Raw genomic sequence first — 20,565 nt, 5'->3', positions numbered from 1 at the left:
GTTCAATATATAATATAAATTGTCCTTATTATTATTTATTGTACTACTTTTGTTTTATCTATCAGAAATAACGAGATAAATAAGATTTCAAATAATCTATACAAGTGTGCAAAATTTCAAGTCCTTTGGTTCAATCATGTCACATACAGTTATATACAGTACATCATTGGTCCAAGGCCATCATCGTCACAAGCACCTCATCAGCACAATTTCAGTAATGTTAATTTAATTTAAAATGAAATGAAGATCTTGGTCCGTCCCTCACCAGAACACGTACGTTCCATTGACCTCCAAGTCAGGGTAGCTCTGGAGGCCTAGGTCTGTTAGATGAGAAACCGGGTCAATATGAGTGGATTCTTCTTCAGCTTGTCCATCTTCCTTCTCTGCTTCTTCTTCCTCCTCAGTCTTTCCTGTGCTGACAATTTCTATGTCAACTGTCTCACATTCCACACTGGGCTCTGTGAAAGTACTGTGCCACTGCCAACAGAGAGATAGAAAGGTAAGAGGTTAATTGAGGTACTGTAGGTCGCTACAACTCTTGTGCAACTCTGTAGAACTTAAACTCCATATGAATGGTGTTAAATCGATGTATTGTGAAGAATACCTTGTTCATACAGGTTTTATGACTGCTTTATGTATACCCCTCAAAGTAAAGGTAAAGTAAGTGTTTACCAACCTATATTATCAACTATGAATATAACTTCAGTCTGCTACCTGAAACTGGTCCATACTGAAGAGAGTTTCACAGGTGTGTTTGGGGTCTGGGATGTGAGGTAGGAAGAGTCTTCTGACCCTGTTGGCAAACAATTATTGCATTATGATTATATGTATGTATGACCTACTCAGGATCTACACAATTCTAAATTGCTCTTTAATCATTAGCATATCATTGCAGAATAGAATAGACTTGACCACTTGCCTTTTCTGTGAGAAAGTGACTATCAGCAGGAAACAGATCAACAAAGGTAAAATGGTCACAACATAAACAATGGCATTTATCTCTGTGGCACAGGGACCTGTTGACAGAAAGAGTATGAGTATTTGAAAAGTCATTTCAGCCTCATTCATCAAATATACTACTGTTCCCTTATTTTGTTAATGGGCTAAACAATTGACCTATGGTTAAATGTGAGAGAGTGAGAAATAAAAGGAAAGTGAGGGGGAGAAGGAATGGAACATAGAAAGCCAAAGGCAGAAATAATCGCTCTACCTGTCTCGGTCTCATTTCTCCAGTATCTAGTTGGTGTCCATCCACTCCAAGTCTTCAGGTCACCAAACAGACAGTCGTATCTCATCCGTATCCTGAAGTAATATCTCCTCTTCCTGTCTGGCTTGTCCACCTGGTAGGAGAACTCCTTCAGTACAACAACCTGTTCAGAATAAAACACAGTAATATACAGTTCATTTGAAAAGTATTCAGACCCCCTGACTTTTTCCAAATTTTGTTAAATTACATCCATGCACAGTGCCTTGCAAAAGTATTCACCCCCTTGGCATTTTTCCTATTTTGTTGCATTACAGCCTGTAATTTAAATGGATTTTTATTTGGATTTCATGTAATGGACATACACAGAATAGTCCAAATTGTTGAAGTGAAATAAAATAAAATAACTTGTTTAAAAATATTCTAAAAAGAAGAAAAAGAAAAGAGGTGTGTGCATATGTATTCACCCCCTTTGATATGAAGCCCCTAAATAAGATCTGGTGCAACCAATTATCGTCAGAAGTCACAAAACAAATTAAATAAAGTCCACCTGTGTGCAATCTGTGTCATCTGATCTGCCACATGATCTTAGTATATATACACCTGTTGTGAAAGTCCTAAGAGTCTGCAACACCACAAAGTAAGTGGCACCACCAAGCAAGCTGCACTATGAAGACCAAGGAGCTTTCCAAACAGGTCAGGGACAAAGTTGTGGAGAAGTACAGATTAGGGTTGGGTTATAAATAAATATCCAAAACTTCGATCATCCCACGGAGCACCATTTAACCCATTAATAAAAAATGTAAAGAATATGGCACCACAACAAACCTGCCAAGGAAGGGCCACCCACGAAAACTCAAGGACCGGGCAAGTAGGGCATTAATCAGAGAGGCAACAAAGAGACCAAAGATAACCCTGAAGGAGCTGCAAAGCTCCACAGCAGAGATTGGAGTGTCTGACCACTTTAAGCCATACACTCCACAGAGCTGGGCTTTATGGAAGAGTGGCCAGAAAAAGCCATTGCTTTAAGACAAAAATAAGCAAACACATGTGGTGTTCGCCAAAAGGCATGTGGGAGACTGACCAAACATAAGGAAAATGCTATGTCTGGCACAAACCCAACACCTCTCATCACCCCGAGAACACCATCCCCACAGTGAAGCATGGTGGTGGCAGCATCCTGCTGTGGTGATGTTTTTCATCGGCAGGGACTGGGCAGCGCTAAATACAGGGAATTCTTGAGGGAAACCTGTTTCAGTCTTCCAGAGATTTGAGACTGGGATGGAGGTTCACCTTCCAGCAGGACAATGACCCTAAGCATACTGCTAAAGCAACACTTGAGTGGTTTAAGGGGAAACATTTAAATGTCTTGGAATGGCCTAGTCAAAGCCCAGACCTCAATCCAATTGAAAATCTGTGGTATGACATAAAGATTGCTGTACACCAGCGGAACCCATCCAACTTGAAGGAGCTGGAGCAGTTTTGACTTGAAGAATGGGCAAAAAACCCAGTGGCTAGATGTGCCAAGCATATAGAGACATAACCCAAGAGTCTTGTGGCTGTAATTGCTGCAAAAGGTGTCTCTACAAAATATTGACTTTGGGGTGGTGGATGGTTATCCATTTTTTTGTCTTATTTCTTGTTTGTTTGACAATAAAAAATATTTAGCATCTTCTAAGTGGTAGGCATGTTGTGTAAATTAAATGATACCAACCAAGGTTTCCTCCAGACGTGACATTTGGCATTCAGGCAAAATAGTTCAATATTGGTTTCATCAAACCAGAGAATCTTGTTTCTCATGGTCTGAAAGTCCTTCACGTGTCTTTTGGAAAACTTCAAGCGGGCTGTCATGTGCCTTTTACTGAGGAGTGGCTTCCGTCTGGCCACTCAACCATAAATGCCAGATCGGTGGAGTGTTGCAGAGATGGTTGTCCTTCTGGAAGGTTCTCCCATATCCACAGAGAAACTCTGGATCTCTGTCAGAGTGAGCATTGGGTTCTTGGTCAGCCCCCTGTCTAAGGCCCTTCACCCCCGATGGCTCAGTTTGGCCAGGCGGCCAGCTCTAGGAAGAGTCTTTGTGGTTACAAACTTATTCCATTTAAAAATGGAGGTCACTGTGTTCTTTGGGATATTCAATACTGCAGACGTTTTTTGCTAACCTTTCCGAGATCTGTGTCTCGACACAATCCTGTCTCCGAGCTCTACAGATAATTCCTTTCACCTCATGGCTTGGTTTTGCTCTGACATGCACTGTCAACTGTGGGACCTTATATAGGAGAGGTGTGTTCCTTTCCAAATCATGTCCAATCAATTGAATTTACCCCAGGTGGACTCCAATCAAGTTGTAGAACATCTCAAGGATGATCATGGAAACAGAATGTACCTGAGCTCAATTTTGAGTCTGAATACTTATGTAAATAAGGTTTTTCAGTTTAATGTTTAAAACATTTGGGAAAATCTCTTAAAATCTGTTTTTGCATTGTCATTATGGGGTATTGTGTTTAGATTTATCAGATTATTTTTGAATAAGGTTGCAACGTAACAAAATGTGGAAAAGGTCAAGGGGTCTGAATACTTTCCGAATGCACTGTAATTCATATCTAGTATCAATATAACCTGTTTCCACATCTTTACGTAAGCTGGCAATGGCAAGATATCTGAGCCTCTATATTGGATTTTTTAAAAACCCTTTGGCAGTGTGTGGGTATTTATCTTTCTGTTCGAAACTTATGCACCTGTGACTGACCGTTTATTAGGGACTGAGAAAAAGGAGCAGACAGCAACCTTCTGTTTCTATGGTAGCAACCATTTTACTTTCATTAGCTATTATCCTACTATAGCTAACATGCGTCCTAAAATAGTTTCTCTCTGTAGGAACTTAGAAGAGCATTGAAAGTCCTGTACCTGCCAGTCCGTGTCACAGTGGTTCCTGTATTGTAGTGTGCTCTCATAGCAGTGGTCTCCTACTACACGGTTAGGGTTCCTCCACGACACAAAGACAACATCAGAGCTGTCAGATAGGTCCAAACAAATTTTGTTTGGGTTTATAGCTGGGGAAAAAAATGTTGTCCGTCACTTTTAGGGTTATATAAAAAGGTTAAGGTCCCAAATAGCTTTAATACCCTGTCAGTTTGGATGAGGCCTCAACAGTCCAGTGTTATGGATAGTATCCGTAAGAAATAATATATTAATTTAGGATATGAGAAAAAAAATAATGCATTATTATGTCATTATGCTGTGGTTTGGCTATGCATTGTAAGACTTGTCATAACCATGTGTGACCCCCTAATGTCTAATTGTCATCTGGTAATGATCCTGATAAATGGCAGCCATTTTTTATCAGTCAAAAATGCCCTTCATATAGAGACATAACATATATTATAATACATTATAAAAGCATACCCAATTGTTGTTATTAAATAATTGCTTGCAAAAAAGTAAAGAAAGCCATATGCAGTGCCTTTGGAAAGTATTCAGACCCCTTGACTTTTTCCACATTTTGTTAAGTTACATCCTCATTCTAAAATGGATTAAATAGTTTTTTCCCTCATCAATGTACACACAATATCCCATAATGACAAAGCAAAAACAGTTCATTTTTTTATAGGGTGTGTGCTTTTATAGAGAGCTGTGTGCTTTTTTTCATGCTCATTAAACCATTCAGTTACCACTCGTACCATGTGGATGTGGCAGTGGTGTAAAGTAACTAAGTAAAACAATGTTGAAGGGTTGTTACACATAAACGTACAACGCTTGATGTCAAATATGGACCTTCTGGATGTCTGGGTGCATGACACAAACCCTGACATTCTGGTTCTCACAGAGACCTAGCTAAACGGCTCAATCATGGAGAACAACATTGAAATGGACATTGCAACATTTTCAGATGTGATAGGCTGACAAAAGAAGGGAGGGGTGGCTATATATGTGCTACACATGTAGCATAATGTCACTATTCCCAACAGGTTTGAATGTTTGGTTATAGAGGCCTTGTTTGTATGCACTTGTTTGTAGCAGGGATTTATCACCCTCCTTCTGCACTGGCGGATGCTGTTTGGCACTATCTTGGGGTATATAACAAGTTTTCTGTCATCTACATTATTGCCTTATTCTAAAATGTACGAAATAAAAAAATCCTTATCAATCTACACACAATACAAACCAAAAACAGGTTTCTAGAAATTTTTGCAAATGTATTAAATATGAAAAACATGAATACCTTATTTACATAAGTATTCAGACCCTTTGCTATGAGTCTCGAAATTGAGCTCAGGTGCATCCTGTTTTCATTGATCATCCTTGAGATATTTCTACAACTTGATTGGAATCCACCTGGGGTAAATTCTTGTTGATTAGACATGATTTGGAAAGGCACATAACTGTCTATATAAGGTCCCACAGTTGACAGTGCATGTCAAACCAAAAACCAAGACATGAGCTCAAAGGAATTGTCCGTAGAGCTCAGAGACAGGATTGTGTCGAGACACAGATCTGGGGAAAAGTACTAAAGAATTTCTGCAGATTTGAAGGTCCCCAAGAACACAGTGGCCTCCATCATTCTTAAATGGAAGAAGTTGGGAACCACCAAAACTCTTCCTAGAGCTGGCCGCCTTGCCAAGCTGAGCAATCGGGGGAGAAGGGCCTTGTGCAGGGAGGTGACCAAGAACCCAATGATCACTCTGACAGAGTTCCTCTGTGGAAATGGGAGAACCTTCCAGAAGGACAAACATCTCTGCAGCACTCCACCAATCAGGCCTTTATGGTAGAGTGGCCAGACGGAAGCCACTCCTCAGTAAAAGGCACATGACAGCCCCATTGGAGTTGGCCTAAAGGCACGCAAAGGATTCTCAGACGATGAGACACAAGATTCTCTGGTCTGATGAAACCAAGATTGAACTCTTTGGCCTGAATGCCAAGCTTCACATCTGGAGGAAACTGGCACCATCCCTACAGTGAAGCATGGTGGTGGCAGCATCATATGCTGTGGGGATGTTTTTCAGCAGTAGGGACTGGGAGACTAGTCAAGATCAAGGGATATGTGAACGGAGCAAAGTACAGAGAGGTCCGTGATGAAAACCTTCTCCAGAGCACTCAGGACCTCAGACTGGGGTGAAGATTTACCTTCCAAAAGGACCCTAAGCACACAGCCAAGACAATGCAGGAGTGGCTTCGGGAGAATAAATGTCATTGAATGGCCTTGAATGTCCTGAATGTCCTTGAGTAGCCTAGCCAGAGACCAATCAACATCTCTGAAGAGACTTGAAAACAGCTGTGCAGCTGACGCTCCCCATCCAACCTGACCGAGCTTGAGAGGATCTGCAGAGAAGAATGGGAGAAACGCCCCAAATACAGGTGTGCCAAGCTAGTAACATCATTCCCAAGAAGACTTGAGGCTGAAATCGCTGCCAAAGGTGCTTCAACAAAGTACAGAGTAAAGGGTCTGAATACTTATGTAATGTGATATTTCTTTCTTTATACAGTGGGGAGAACAAGTATTTGATACACTGCCGATTTTGCAGGTTTTCCTACTTACAAAGCATGTAGAGGTCTGTAATTTATATCATAGGTACACTTCAACTGTGAGAGACGGAATTTAAAACAAAATTCCAGAAAATCGCATTGTATAATTTTAAAGTAATTCATTTGCATTTTATTGCATGACATAAGTATTTGATAAATCAGAAAAGCAGAACTTAATATTTGGTACAGAAACCTTTGTTTGCAATTACAGAGATCATACGTTTCCTGTAGTTCTTGACCAGGTTTGCACACACTGCAGCAGGGATTTTGGCCCACTCCTCCATACAGACCTTCTCCAGATCCTTCAGGTTTCGGGGCTGTAGCTGGGCAATACAGACTTTCAGCTCCCTCCAAAGAATTTCTATTGGGTTCAGGTCTGGAGACTGGCTAGGCCAACTTGAGACCTTGAGATGCTTCTTACGGAGCCACTCCTTATTTGCCCTGGCTGTGTGTTTCGGATCGTTGTCATGCTGGAAGACCCAGCCACGACCCATCTTCAATGCTCTTACTGAGGGAAGGAGGTTGTTGGCCAAGATCTCGTGATACATGGCCCCCTCCATCCTCCCCTCAATACGGTGCAGGTGTCCTGTCCCCTTTGCAGAAAAGCATCCCCAAAGAATGATGTTTCCACCTCCATGCTTCACTGTTGGGATGGTGTGCTTGGGGTTGTACTCATCCTTCTTCTTCCTCCAAACACAGCAAGTGGAGTTTAGACCAAAAAGCTCTATTTTTGTCTCATCAGACCACATGACCTTCTCCCATTCCTCCTCCGGATCATCCAGATGGTCATTGGCAAACTTCAGACGGGCCTGGACATGCGCTGGCTTGAGCAGGGGGACCTTGCGTGCGCTGCAGGATTTTAATCCATGGCGGCGTAGTGTGTTGCTAATGGTTGTCTTTGAGACTGTGGTCCCAGATCTCTTCAGGTCATTGACCAGGTCCTGCCGTGTAGTTCTGGGCTGATCCCTCACCTTCCTCATGATCATTGATGCCCCACGAGGTGAGATCTTGCATGGAGCCCCAGACCGAGGATGATTGACCATCATCTTGAACTTCTTCCATTTTCAAATAATTGCGCCAACAGTTGTTGCCTTCTCACCAAGCTGCTTGCCTATTGTCCTGTAGCCCATCCCAGCCTTGTGCAGGTCTACAATTTTATCCCTGTTGTCCTTACACAGCTCACTGGTCTTGGCCATTGTGGAGAGGTTGGAGTCTGTTTGATTGAGTGTGTGGACATGTCTTTTATAAAGGTAACGAGTTCAAACAGGTGCAGGTAATACAGGTAATGAGTGGAGAACAGGAGGGCTTCTTAAAGAAAAACTAACAGGTCTGTGAGAGCCGGAATTCTTACTGGTTGGTAGGTGATCAAATACTTATGTCATGCAATAAAATGCTATTTAATTACTTAAAAATCATACAATGTGATTTTCTGGATTTTTGTTTTAGATTCCGCCTCTCACAGTTGAAGTGTACCTATGATAACAAATAACAGACCTCTACATGCTTTGTAAGTAGAAAAACCTGCAAAATCGGCAGTGTATCAAATACTTGTTCTCCCCACTGTATATATATATATATATATATATATATATATATATATATATATATATATATATATATAAATTGGCAAACATATCTAAAACCTGTTTTTGCTTTGTCATTATGGGGTATTGTGTGTAGATTGATGGATGAGGGATAAATAACTTTTTAATCAATTTTAGAATAAAATAACATAACAAAATGTGGGAAAAGTCAAGGGGTCTGAATACTTTCCAAAATGCACTGTATTTCACCATTTACCATAATGAGATACAAGATTTAATTCTATTATAAGATATGTTTGTAAACTTACCATGAAAAAGTACCATGATGATTTAGTGTCCATATAGCTGTTACATGATATTTGCACTGCTACTAAGTAAGTTCTCCAGTATTTCACCCGCTAAAACCTCCCCCCATCCCAAGTTGGGTTGTTGTCCCAGGGACAGGCAGACCACCCCTGTCCACCTGGATCCTAGGGCCTTTGAGAAATGGGGACCCATCCTTTAAAAAGAGCACACAGTGCCACTCACAGAACAGAAGCAGATTAACTGCCAACATCATTTCCAACACCCTCCTCGATTGTATTGTATACAGTTATTTAGCAAATACAGCTATACATATTTTTAAAAAATGGCATATCTTAATCTATTTCCACAATTAAAACAATTATTCATAATAATGTAGACAGTTCATATGAAAGAGTTGTTACCTAAAACCAGGATTGCCATGACAAAAATTACATTTTGGAAAGCAATTATTATTTTGGCGAACAACTATTGTGATTCATCCTATATCCAAACACCATTACCCCATAGCAACAGATGTGGGATACACACACCACTCATACACACTCCCCACCCTTCCCCCCAAAACGACCACAAGCTCAGATGTTCAACAGATGTTCCATCCCCAAGCCCAACTGAAGAGAAGACTTGATGTGGAAATGCATGTACAGTTGTAGCTGTTTGGGAAGGAATGCAAAATTGAGAATGAATGGGGAGATTTGATTAACCAATGTCAAGTCCTAGCTGATGGAGCTCAGATACACCCCTAATTACAAATCATTTGCAGATTGCAAATGGACCGCAAGAAGCCCAAACAGATACAATTTTTAAAACTTCTTCAGGCTAGGGTCCTTTTTTCTCAATGTCCACCTGACTGACATGCCCAAAGTAAACTGCCTGTTGCTCAGGCCCTGAAGCATATATAATATAATTGGTACCATTGGAAAGAAAACACTTTGAAGTTTGTAGAAATGTTTAAATTATGGGGAATATTCCGCCTAATATTCTGCCAATTATATGAGACTATAACACAATAGATATGGTAGGAGAAAATCCAAAGAAAAACCAACTGGAAATGTTTTGTTTTTGAGAGACCAGCTCTTACAGTGGAACTTATAGGGAATAATGAAATCTACCTCCCAGTATGCAATTCCTATGGCTTCCACAGGGTGTCAGCACTCTATGTTCAAGGATTCAGCCTTGTTTCTTCCAAAATTAGTAAGAATAATTTGTTTTAGTACTGGGACACACTATTGGAAATTCATGTATGCGAGCTATGAAGACAAGATGCACCTGCTAATATCGGTTTCCTATTGAACATAATTCTTTCCGTATGAAATATTATAGTTTGATTACATCTGAGGAGTCAATGGAAACGTATTTTGACTTGTTTTAACCTCATGGTGTTCGGGGGCAGTATTTTCATTTTTGGGAAAAAAAAGTTCCCGTTTTCAACGGGATATTTTGTCAGGAAAAGATGCTAGAATATGGATTGACAGCTTTGGATAGAAAACACTCTACCGTTTCCAAAACTGTAAAGATATTGTCTGTGAGTATAACAGAACTGATGTTGCATGCAAAAGCCTGAGAAAAATCCAATCGGGAAGTGCCCCAGGTTTTGAAAGCGCTTCGTTCCAATGACTCCCTATTCAGCTGTGAATGTACCATCAAACACTTTCTACGTATTCCCCAAGGTGTCTACAGCATTGTGACGTAGTTTTACGCATTTCTATTGAAGAATAGCCGTAGGCAGCCACATTGTGTGGTCACATGGTGGCTCCGAGAGAGATTCTCGCGTAAAATACAGAGGTAGCCATTACTCCAATCGGTCCTAGTGAAAAACGAATTGTCCCGACGGATGTATTATCGAATAGATATTAGAAAAACATCTTGAGGATGGATTCTAAACAACGTTTGCCGTGTTTCTGTCGATATTATGGAGCTAATTTGGAATATTTTTCAGCATTGTGGTGACCGCAATTTCCGGGCGATTTCTCAGCCAAACGTGGAGAACAAACGGAGCTATTTCGCCTACAAAAATAATATTTTGGGAAAAAATTAACTTTGGCTGTCTACCTGGCAGTCTCGTGAGTGAAAACATCCAAAGTTCATCAAAGGTAAACGATTTAATTTGATTGCTTTTCTGATTTCCGTGACAAGGTTGCCTGCTGCTAGCAAGGCATAATGCTATGCTAGGCTATGATAAACTTACACAAATGCTTGTCTAGCGTTGGCTGTAAAGCATATTTTGAAAATCTGAGATGACAGGGTGATTAACAAAAGGCTAAGCTGTGTTCCAATATATTTCACTTGTGATTTTCATGAATAGGAATATTTTCTAGGACGATTTATGTCCGTTGCGTTATTAGTGTCAGATGATGACAACGGTCCCGTTCACGGGATGGCGTGTCACTACAGGTTAACAAAGTTTAGCGGTAGATTTTAGGATTCCTTTCTCTGCATGTTGAACAAGTGGATTACTCAAATCTATGGTGCCAACTAAACAGACGTTTTAGGATATAAAAAATGATTTTATCTAACAAACAACAATACATGTTATAGCTGGGACCCTTTGGATGACAAATCAGAGGAAGATTTTCAAAAAGTAAGTGAATATTTAATCACTGTTTGTGAATTTATGAAACCTGTGCCGGTGGAAAAATATTTGTATGTAGGGTGCCGTCCTCAAACAATCGCATGGCATGCTTTCGCAGTAATGGCTACTGTACATCGGACTGTGCAGTTAGATTAACAAGAATTTAAGCTTTCAACCGATATAAGACACTTGTATATACCTAAATGTTTAATATCTATCATTTTTATGATTATATATTTGAATTGCTCGCCCTCCAGTTTCACCAGAAGTTGTCCCGCTAGTCCATATTATGGCAAGAACAGCTCAAATAAGCAAAGAAAAACGACAGTCCATCATTACTTTAAGACATGAAGGTCAGTCAATCCGGAAAATTTCAAGAACTTTGAAAGTTTCTTCAAGTGCAGTCACAAAATCCATCAAGCGCTATGATGAAACTGACTCTCATGAGGTCCGCCACAGGATAGGAAGACCCAGAGTTAGCTCTGCTGCAGAGAATAAGTTCAGCCTCAGAAATTGCAGCCCAAATAAATGCTTCAGAGTTCAAGTAACAGACACATCTCGACATCAACTGTTCAGAGGAGACTACGGGAATCATGGTAGAATTGCTGCAAAGAAACCACTACTTAAGGACACCAATAAGAAGAAGAGACTTGCTTGGGCCAAGAAACAGCAATGGACATTTAGACCGGTGGAAATCTGTCCTTTGGTCTGATGAGTCCAAATTTGAGATTTTTGGTTCCAACCGCTCTGTCTTTGATGAGATGCAGAGTAGGTGAACCGATGATCTCCACATGTGTGGTTCCCACGTGAAGCATGGAGGAGGAGGTGTGATGGTGTGGGGGTGCTTTGCTGGTGACACTCAGTGATTTATTTAGAATTCAAGGCACACTTACCCTGCATGGCAACCACAACATTCTGCAGGGATACGCCATCCCATCTGGTTTGCGCTTAGTGGGACTATAATTTGTTTTCAACAGGACAATGACCCAACACACCTCCAGCATGGGTAAGGTCTATTTGACCAAGAAGGAGAGTGATGGAGTGCTGCCTCAGTTGGGTTGAGGTCGGGTGATTGTGGAGGCCAGGTCACATGATTTCATGTGTTATTTCATAGTTTTATACAATGTAGAAAATTGTAAAAAATAAAGAAAAACTTTTGACTGGTACAATACACTGAGTGTACAAAACCATTAGGAATGCTCTTTCCATGACATAGACGTAGATTGACCAGGTGAATCCAGATAAAAGCTATGATCCCTTATTGATGTCACCTGTTAAATCCACTTCAAATTAGTGTAGCTGAAGGGGAGAAGACAGGATTTTTATGCCTTGAGACAACTGAGACATGGATCTTGTATGTGTGCCATTCAGAGGGTGAATGGGAAAGACAAACGATTTAATAAGGGCCTTTGAACGGGGTATGGTAGTAGGTGCCAGGTGCTGCTGGGTTTTTCAACAGTTTCCCGTGTGTATCAAGAATGGTCCACCACACAAAGGACATCCAGTCAACGGCAGGCCAGTGGTCAAAAGCGGGTCATTGATGAAAGGAGGCTGACACATTGTGCAGAGAAACAGACGGGCTACAGACAGTCAACTGACAGTCCAGTACATCACTGGTGCCCAAAGACCCATAAAAGAATGCACAACTCATCATACCTTGACTTGAATGGGTTATGGCAGCTGACGACCTTACAGATTTCCACTTTCAGCAAAAATCAAGAAATTGCGGTTGCAGTGGGCTAACGAACGAAAACGTTGGACACTGGAGAATTGGAAAAACATTGCCTAGTCTGATGAATCCCGGTTCCTGCTGTTTCACGCTGATGTGAGGACTAGAGTATGGAGAAACCCACATGAGGTAGGTGCATACATCATGCCACCTGTCAACATTGCAGGCTGGTGGTGGTGGTAGTGTGATGGTGTGGGGTGTGTTTTCATGGCACACATTGGGCCCTTGATAAAAGTTGAGCAACGTTTTGAATGTCACAGGATATCTGAAAATCATTGCCAATCAGGTGTATCCCTTCATGGTAGCAGTGTATCCATCTGCAAATTGATTTTTTTCAGCAGGATAATGCCCCATGACAGTGAATTCAGCTTAATGCAGTGACCTGCCAGGTTACCAGATCTCAATCTAATTGATCATATGTGGGATTAGATGGAACAAGCTATTCAGAGTAGTGATCCACTACCACTAACGTAAAGGATTTTGGGATTTTTTTCACCCAACTTTTAACCAAAATCTAAAGACATGGTGACATTTTTTTGTTGATTTCATATTTAATTCATGTTAGTTGACAACTCAACCAAATGTAAATCAAAACTAGACATTGAAATGATGTCTGTGCCCAGTGGGTTGTCACTTTGTAATCATGAACCTTTAATAAATAACCTTTTTCATTGTACATACCTGTCTCTGTGGCTGTGTTTGCCTTGGGATCCTAGAACTCTGCTGCTTTTGACATACATTTACGATAAGTGCAAATATGATTTGTTTTCTTTCAAATATTTTGAGCGTGTTGAGCCTTGCACGTTTGGGACTATTACATTGATTCCATTGTGCCGGGCAAGCTCAATCAAGCACAGCAAAGATACAGTATTTGAAAGAAACTGTATGCTATTTGAGCCCAGGTATGCAATCCGCGATCATGAACGAGAGGGGGAAAGGAACTCCTAAAAAGTTTTGGAAAACAGATTTGCGTATTTTGTTTGGAGATGGTTTGCTGTGGCAACCTGATATATTTTGCACGTAACTATCAATTTGCACATTATTCCTAAAGACCATAGCTGATTCTTACCATGGCACAGTATAGAGTGGCACCAATGTGTGAATATTTACATGTAATTACATCATAAAATGCTAATTATGAAGGGTAACCTGATCATTTACAGTAAAGCACCTCTTACCTTCTCTAATGGACTTTTGATGATCTAATGGTATTCTTCTTTCTTTGGTCTTCTTTGGATGGTCTTTCCTAGCTTCGGAGCACAGCACCAGCATAGACAAGAGCCAAGCGAAGAGAGCACTGGTACACATGGCATGCTACCCTAAAAAAAATCTCCCTACACATACACAACACTCCACACACACACACCTGCCCCTCTTACTCTGCAGATACACACTCCTGAACCGTCTGTATGCAGGCACAAACACGTGAAGGCACCTGCCCTCTGCTCCTAAAAAAACTCTCTGTATCCTGAACGTTAGATTCACAAACACACACTCAAAATCTGAGCTACTGTCACTAGTCCCCACAGAAGGACACAGTCTCAGCTACTGAAGTCAGTGTCAACCACATCAAGACACCTCCACCTAACTCAGAGGTGGCTCATATTCTGACGTGTGATGCCTCACCAGTCAAATGTCATATTTTATATTTTCCCATGCCTCCCACTGCCTTCCTGTAGAACCCATGATGCTACAGTGTATTCTTGCTCTTCTGCCTTTCAAAGGGCATCCGTACCCACACACAGGGGTCTCCCCAGATACTTGATGCCCACCTTGTTACCCCCCACCAAAGGCTGGTAGTAGGGGAAAAATGTGCTAGTGTTAGAGGTAACAAAGGCACAATAACCTTGCAGTGATTCTACGTGTGACGAGGCTCTCTTCTTCGCTCACAAATACCCGTATTAGGGGCAAAATGACCCCTCAAAATTAGGGGTCAACGGGATAGGACACAAACCATTTTGATTATATTGACGCGTTGTTGTATCAAAGCTCCCCTAAGCTCCCCTACTTCTGCTCTCAAGATTTTCAATCACATAGCTGAATGGCGAAGGTGTAGATACTATCTGAGTTTGGTGTACAGAATATTATAATACATGTATCTGCTCCCATTAATGTGATTCTTGTGTCGTCTTGCGTAAATTCACCTCAATATGAATTTTCTTGACAAAAATGTATGCTTGTTTTCTTATCTCGTATGAGGTGTGTGTGTGTGTGTGTGTGTGTGTGTGTGTGTGTGTGTGTGTGTGTGTGTGTGTGTGTGTGTGTGTGTGTGTGTGTGTGTGTGTGTGTGTTAGTGTTAGATGTGGTCCAGTAATCTACCAGACCTGAGCAGACTGGACAGTCTGCGAGTGAAAAGTTTGCTTTCCATCACAGCACCACTGATATAAGAGATATCGCTGTGGGAGTGACCATAGAATGTTATGGGAGGGAACCCACTGAGTAAAGTATTTGTTATTTACTTTTTGCGAATCAAATGACTGCAAGGCTTGGTTCAGGAACTTGTGGTGTGCTAGCAAAAGCATTCCCCTTGGCCTCAAAGAGAGACAAAACTACAGGCCCTACCATAGCTAGCTATGGCTTCACTGAGGAGAAGAATGACTCCACCCTTTAAATCGGTGGTCGATGTGTGTTGCGCTTGTGGGGAATACTATCCCAATAAGAGTTACAAACACAATATCTTTAATGCCAAGATGTTGGACCGATATGACAGAGGTGTACAAGACAAGTGAGGGAAGGTGTTGTGGAATATGATTGGTTGGTAGATTTAGCCGATTAAACCAATTCCTATCATGGCAGGAGTTTCACAAGTCTTTCTTATTGGCTAACAAAGGCCAAGTCTGACGCATTGGCCAGTTTCTCCTCACAATTGGGGCGGAAGTGAGTCTGGGAACAAGATTATCGATATGCTAAGATTCCATTTTTTGTACAACCTTAAATATATATGATCGAATTCACAGCTAGGCAATTTTTTAAGAAGCTATTGATCCTCTGTGGCTAATTATAGGCATTTTCATGATGTAGTAGGCTATTCTAAATTATTTCATTTCTTTCTGAACAGATAGCAGTAACTCTATAACTTTAGCAAATTTATTTCAATTTATCACGGGTGCTGCAGCTCCTCCAGAACCCTTCACGCAGCTATGATTCTATAAGGAAATAAATGATGAAGTGCAACACTGTAGAGATGAGAGTTGTAGGCTCACGTCTATCACAGCATAGAGAGATCATAAAAAGTGAATCTCAAATTGGTTCTGAAAAGAAACAGTCCAAAATGGAGAGGTGCAGGATCCAGCTCAAATTAAGCACTGGGAAAAGCGCGATTGCACATTCAGGTGACACCTTCTCAGTATGGATGAGTAGTATGTTAGTATTTGTTGCTTACTGCATACGTTTTCACTAAACAGTATGTTCTAAATAGTATGTAGTAAAATGAGTACACAGTCACCACCACTGTGATATGGCTGCACAAGCAGATGCTCAAAGCTGTAAAATCACTAAGGCATTTTTATCCTAATGTGAATGAGTATGATAGTAATCATACATCGACATAAAAATCATCCTTATCCTCTTCAAAAATGTCTTTAAATGTTTTCAATTGTGATTTTTTGTTCCATGACTGATAACACAATGCATCTTCACCCGGGCCACCCATTCTCAATCAAACCATCAACACTCGGATGGAAACCAAACAATTTCAAAGGCGCTCGTGATCAAATCAACAAGAGGACAACAATGGAAATACATTTCTAAATGTTTTTGTGTTATCCTCAAGGAATTTTAAATGCATTGCATATTTAGTTTTTTTGGTCAAATAAAAACATTTCCCCACAGTTTCCACAGCTACTAATTACAGTTGACTCTGTGACATGCAAGAGGATGAGTGTGAACCGTTTATCTCCACAGCCCATCAGACAGTTCTGTGAACATCTCACCTCAGCCAGACAACAACATTACTTAGAAGCTGTCCCCAGTATTAGGAGGAGGAAGAGGGGGGAAGACAGAGATGATAGCCAAGCTCTCTTTCTCTCTCTCCCCCTCTGTAGGATGGGGGCAAGAGGTGTGTCGCAGTGCTCTAGTCATATCAATCGTGATATTTTAATGTGGTCTGGAAATGTGCCTGTTGTGTTAATGCATGTACTTGGCATTTGACTTCTGTGCATTTAACTTCTGTTTGGTAGTGTTGAGGATATGTAGATCTGTGTTGCTGTAACAGAAACCACTACATGGTATTGCAAATTTTCAAATTTGACTTCTCTGGGGTCATCTATGGGAATTGTCTTTTTTGGGCTAGATTTCAGCTAAACTGCAATACTGGAGCTAGCCTGTAGATGCAGTGTAAAGCGTGCTTCCAGACCCGAACCCTGGGGCCTTCCTTGCACGCTGCACTTTCTATTACACACTCACTGGCTACTCTTAGTTTCTACACTGGACTGTGAATCCAAACCAAAACATACAAACAATTGTGACAAATTAAAATACCCAACATTTTTTTCCAGTTCAGCACACCTGTCTCAAATAATAAACTAATTATAATCGTCCAAAAAGATCTCAATCAAGTTGAAAACAATTAAGAGCTAGGCTGGAACAAAAACTTGCACACCAGGGCTGCAGTTCCTCAGCCTTGACTCTCTACTCATGGTACTCCTGGGCTGGGCTGTGGGTTCGGGATGAGAGGCGTCAGACACTCACAGACAGAACAGGTCAACGTAGGGAGGGGGAAGGAAAGCAAAGAGTCAAAGAAAGAAAACGGAGAGGATAGGTAAAGTCTTTGAATCCCGCAGACTTCCTCTCCTCCTCCACTGCATGCATCCTCTGGGAAGAGATTGGAGCCTGTGGTGAGAGCAAGGTAAGACAAGGCCTGTCAGGAACAAAGCTCCAAATTCACATGATATGTTTAGCTAAAAGGGTGAAAGAGAAAATGAATCAAAGCTTTGGCAGGATAAGAGACGACGGAACAATAAAGACAAGGCATTTGCCGTGGGAGCAGCAGGAGATGAACATCATTTATAAGTTGTTCTCTGGGTGGGTTGGGGGTTAAAATAGTATGGGGGTTAAGAGCAGGGGTCAGCGTATCACAGTGAGAGACAGCTACTGCCTCGTCTGTTTTAACCAGCAGCATTCTGTTATCTGTGGCTGAGGGCCACCAACTTCACTTGCACTTGCACAAAAACAGATTCACAGTGCTCTCCGTAGCCAACATAAATATCTAATCAACACAAACCACATAGGCTAAGTTGTCTATTTGTTTTGTGGTATGCGAAGGGTTACGAATGTTCTTGTGAATTATTTGAAAGGAAATTACATCCTGCCAGATGTAGTAAAAGAATGCTGTTCATACATGTAACTATAGATTTGAAAAGCAGAATATTGTTGCCTATTGATGTAGTTCTCCGCATACACAGTAAAATTCACCATCTTTGATAGAGATCAGCTTATAATAATTGTCATGGGAACAGTGACGTCATGACAACTTGTGTTTAGTGTAATAGTTCCACAGGTGTCAACCACAACCCAGACCACAGGTTCCTCTCAGCAGACAAGACGGAACTCGAGTTACAATATACGGTAAAAAAAAAAGAACAAAAAAAAAGCCTAGAACAAGTCATATCTGTTGCTGTGTTTCCTTCCGTTATTGGGGGAGGACTTACATTTTTGGCAAAATATCCAGAAAAAAATATTAATGATACAGTGCCTTTAGAAAGTATTCATACCGCTGAACTTATCCCCTTTTCTGACCAATCTCCACACAATACCGCATAATGACAAAGTGAAAACATGTTTTTAGAAAGGTTAACAAATGAATTGAAAATTAAATACAGAAATATCTCATTTACATAAGTATTCACAACGCATTGCTATTGATCCTTCTTGAGATGTCACAACAAACATGATTGGAGTCAACCTGTTTCCAATGCAATTGTTTGGACATTATTTACAGTATAATTGGCTCATTCATCCCCCTCCTCTTCCCTGTAACTGTTCCCCAGGTTGTTGCTGTAAATGAGAATGTGTTCTCAGTCAACCTACCTGGTAAAATAGCGGTAAAATAACATTTGGAAGGAAACACACGTGTCTATATAAGGTCCCACAGTTGACAGTGCATGTTAGAGCAGAAACTATACTATGAAGTCCAAGGAACTGTCCGTAGATCTCCAAGACAGAATTGTGATAAGGCATATATCTGGGGAAGGGTATGAATCCATTTCTAGTGTGTTGAAAGTTTCCAAGAGCACAGTGGTCTCATCATTTAAAAAATATGAAACTACCCAGACTGCCTAGAGCGGACTATCCGACCAAACTGAACAACCGAGCAAGAAGGACCTTGGTCAGGGTGACCAAGAACCCAATGACCTCTCTGACAGAACTGGAGAACAGAAGGACAACAATATCTACAGCACTTTACCATTCTGGCCTTTATGGGAGAGTGGCCAGACGGAAGCCACTCCTGAGAAAAAGGCACAGAGCATAAGGCAAAATGTTCTGATGAGACAAACATTTTACTGCAAAGCACCATGTCTGGGAAAAAAAACAGGCACAGCTCATCACCCGCCTAACACCATCCCTACCATGAAGCATGGTGGGGGCAGCATCAGTGCAGCAGGGACTTGGAGACTGGTAAGGATAGAGGGAACAATGAATGGAGCCAAATAAAGGCAAATCCTTGATGAGAACCTGCTTCAGAGTGAAAACGACATTAGAATGGGGCATAGATTTACATTCCAACAGGACAATGGCCCCAAGGTTACAGCCAAAGCAACACAGAACAAGAATGTGAAAGTCCGGGGCCCAGCCAAAGCCCAGACTTGAATCCCATTGAAAATCTGTGGAACGACTTGAAGATTGCTGTTCACTGCCGCTCCCCATCGAACTAACAGAACTTGAGAAAATCTGCAAAGAATGGGAGAAAATCACCAAATCCCGATGTGCAAAGCTGATACAGACATACCCATGATGACTCAAAGCTGTAATCGCCACCAAAGGTGCTTCTAAAGTATTGACTCAGGTTTGACTACTAATGTAAATGAGATATTTCTGTATTCCATTTTCAAAATTTTTAATTGTGATGTATGGGTAATTAATGTTACTATTAGGCTACATAAATAACTTAGCCGTTTCTAAGTCAAATGATGTAGGGTAGTAGAGCGTTCAATATGTGTATTGTGTGGTTAAGGCAAAAGGAGTATGTGAAGCGGTATGAAAACGATAAAACATCTTCCAATTAAAGCTCTGAAAATATAAACCAAGTGGCCCAAATACTAAAAGGCAACTATTTTCATTTTCCATCCTATAGTCGAAGTGACAGCAATGATTCAATGGCCAAAATAATGAGGGGTAAAACAGGTGATTATATTGAAAGCACAAAATTAAGAAATACAGTGCTTTCAGAAAGCAGTCACACCCCTTGACTTTTTCCACATTGTGTTGTATTACAGCCTGAATTTAAGATATTTTGTGTCACTGACCTTTGTCACACAATACCACAATGTCAAAGTAGAATTATGTTTTTCGAATTCTTACAAATTAATAAAAAATGAAAAGCTGAACATTTGGACTTGGTGTGCAATAATAGTGTTTAACATTATTTTATGAATGACTACCTCATCTCTGTACCCCACACATAAAATTGTTTATAAGTTCCCTCAGTCGAGCAGTGAATTTCAAACACAGGTTCAACCACAAAGACCACAGA

The 20,565-nt window shown here is 40.8% G+C and overlaps 1 protein-coding gene across 1 annotated transcript; it reads right to left on the bottom strand.

Annotated features, from left to right (window-relative positions):
* Positions 1–849: 849 nt before the first annotated feature.
* On the bottom strand, positions 850–14,406 carry LOC112245439 (cytokine receptor common subunit gamma). Its single transcript, XM_042320085.1, has 4 exons — positions 14,054–14,406; positions 4,109–4,254; positions 1,211–1,370; positions 850–1,016 (listed from the first exon to the last, which is right to left on the bottom strand). The coding sequence occupies exons 1-4, from the start codon at positions 14,181–14,183 to the stop codon at positions 850–852; spliced, it is 603 nt and encodes a 200-aa protein (XP_042176019.1). The 5' UTR covers positions 14,184–14,406.
* Positions 14,407–20,565: the final 6,159 nt, after the last annotated feature.

This window comes from Oncorhynchus tshawytscha, linkage group LG03, assembly GCF_018296145.1.
Source record: "Oncorhynchus tshawytscha isolate Ot180627B linkage group LG03, Otsh_v2.0, whole genome shotgun sequence".
In the NCBI taxonomy this organism is placed as follows: Eukaryota; Metazoa; Chordata; class Actinopteri; order Salmoniformes; family Salmonidae; genus Oncorhynchus; species Oncorhynchus tshawytscha.
Note: the sequence above shows the minus strand (reverse complement) of the source record. Positions and strands in the feature narration are given on the sequence as shown.

Bases quoted from the DNA above. Each gene is read 5' to 3' on its own strand.
- LOC112245439 (XM_042320085.1), bottom strand. From the start codon at position 14,183: ATGTGTACCAGTGCTCTCTTCGCTTGGCTCTTGTCTATGCTGGTGCTG. The intron at 4,255-14,053 runs GTAAGAGGTGCT...TTTTTTCCCCAG, and splicing joins TCAAAAGTCCATTAGAGAAG to CTATAAACCCAAACAAAATT. The intron at 1,371-4,108 runs GTACAGGACTTT...TATTCTGAACAG, and splicing joins ACTGTGACACGGACTGGCAG to GTTGTTGTACTGAAGGAGTT.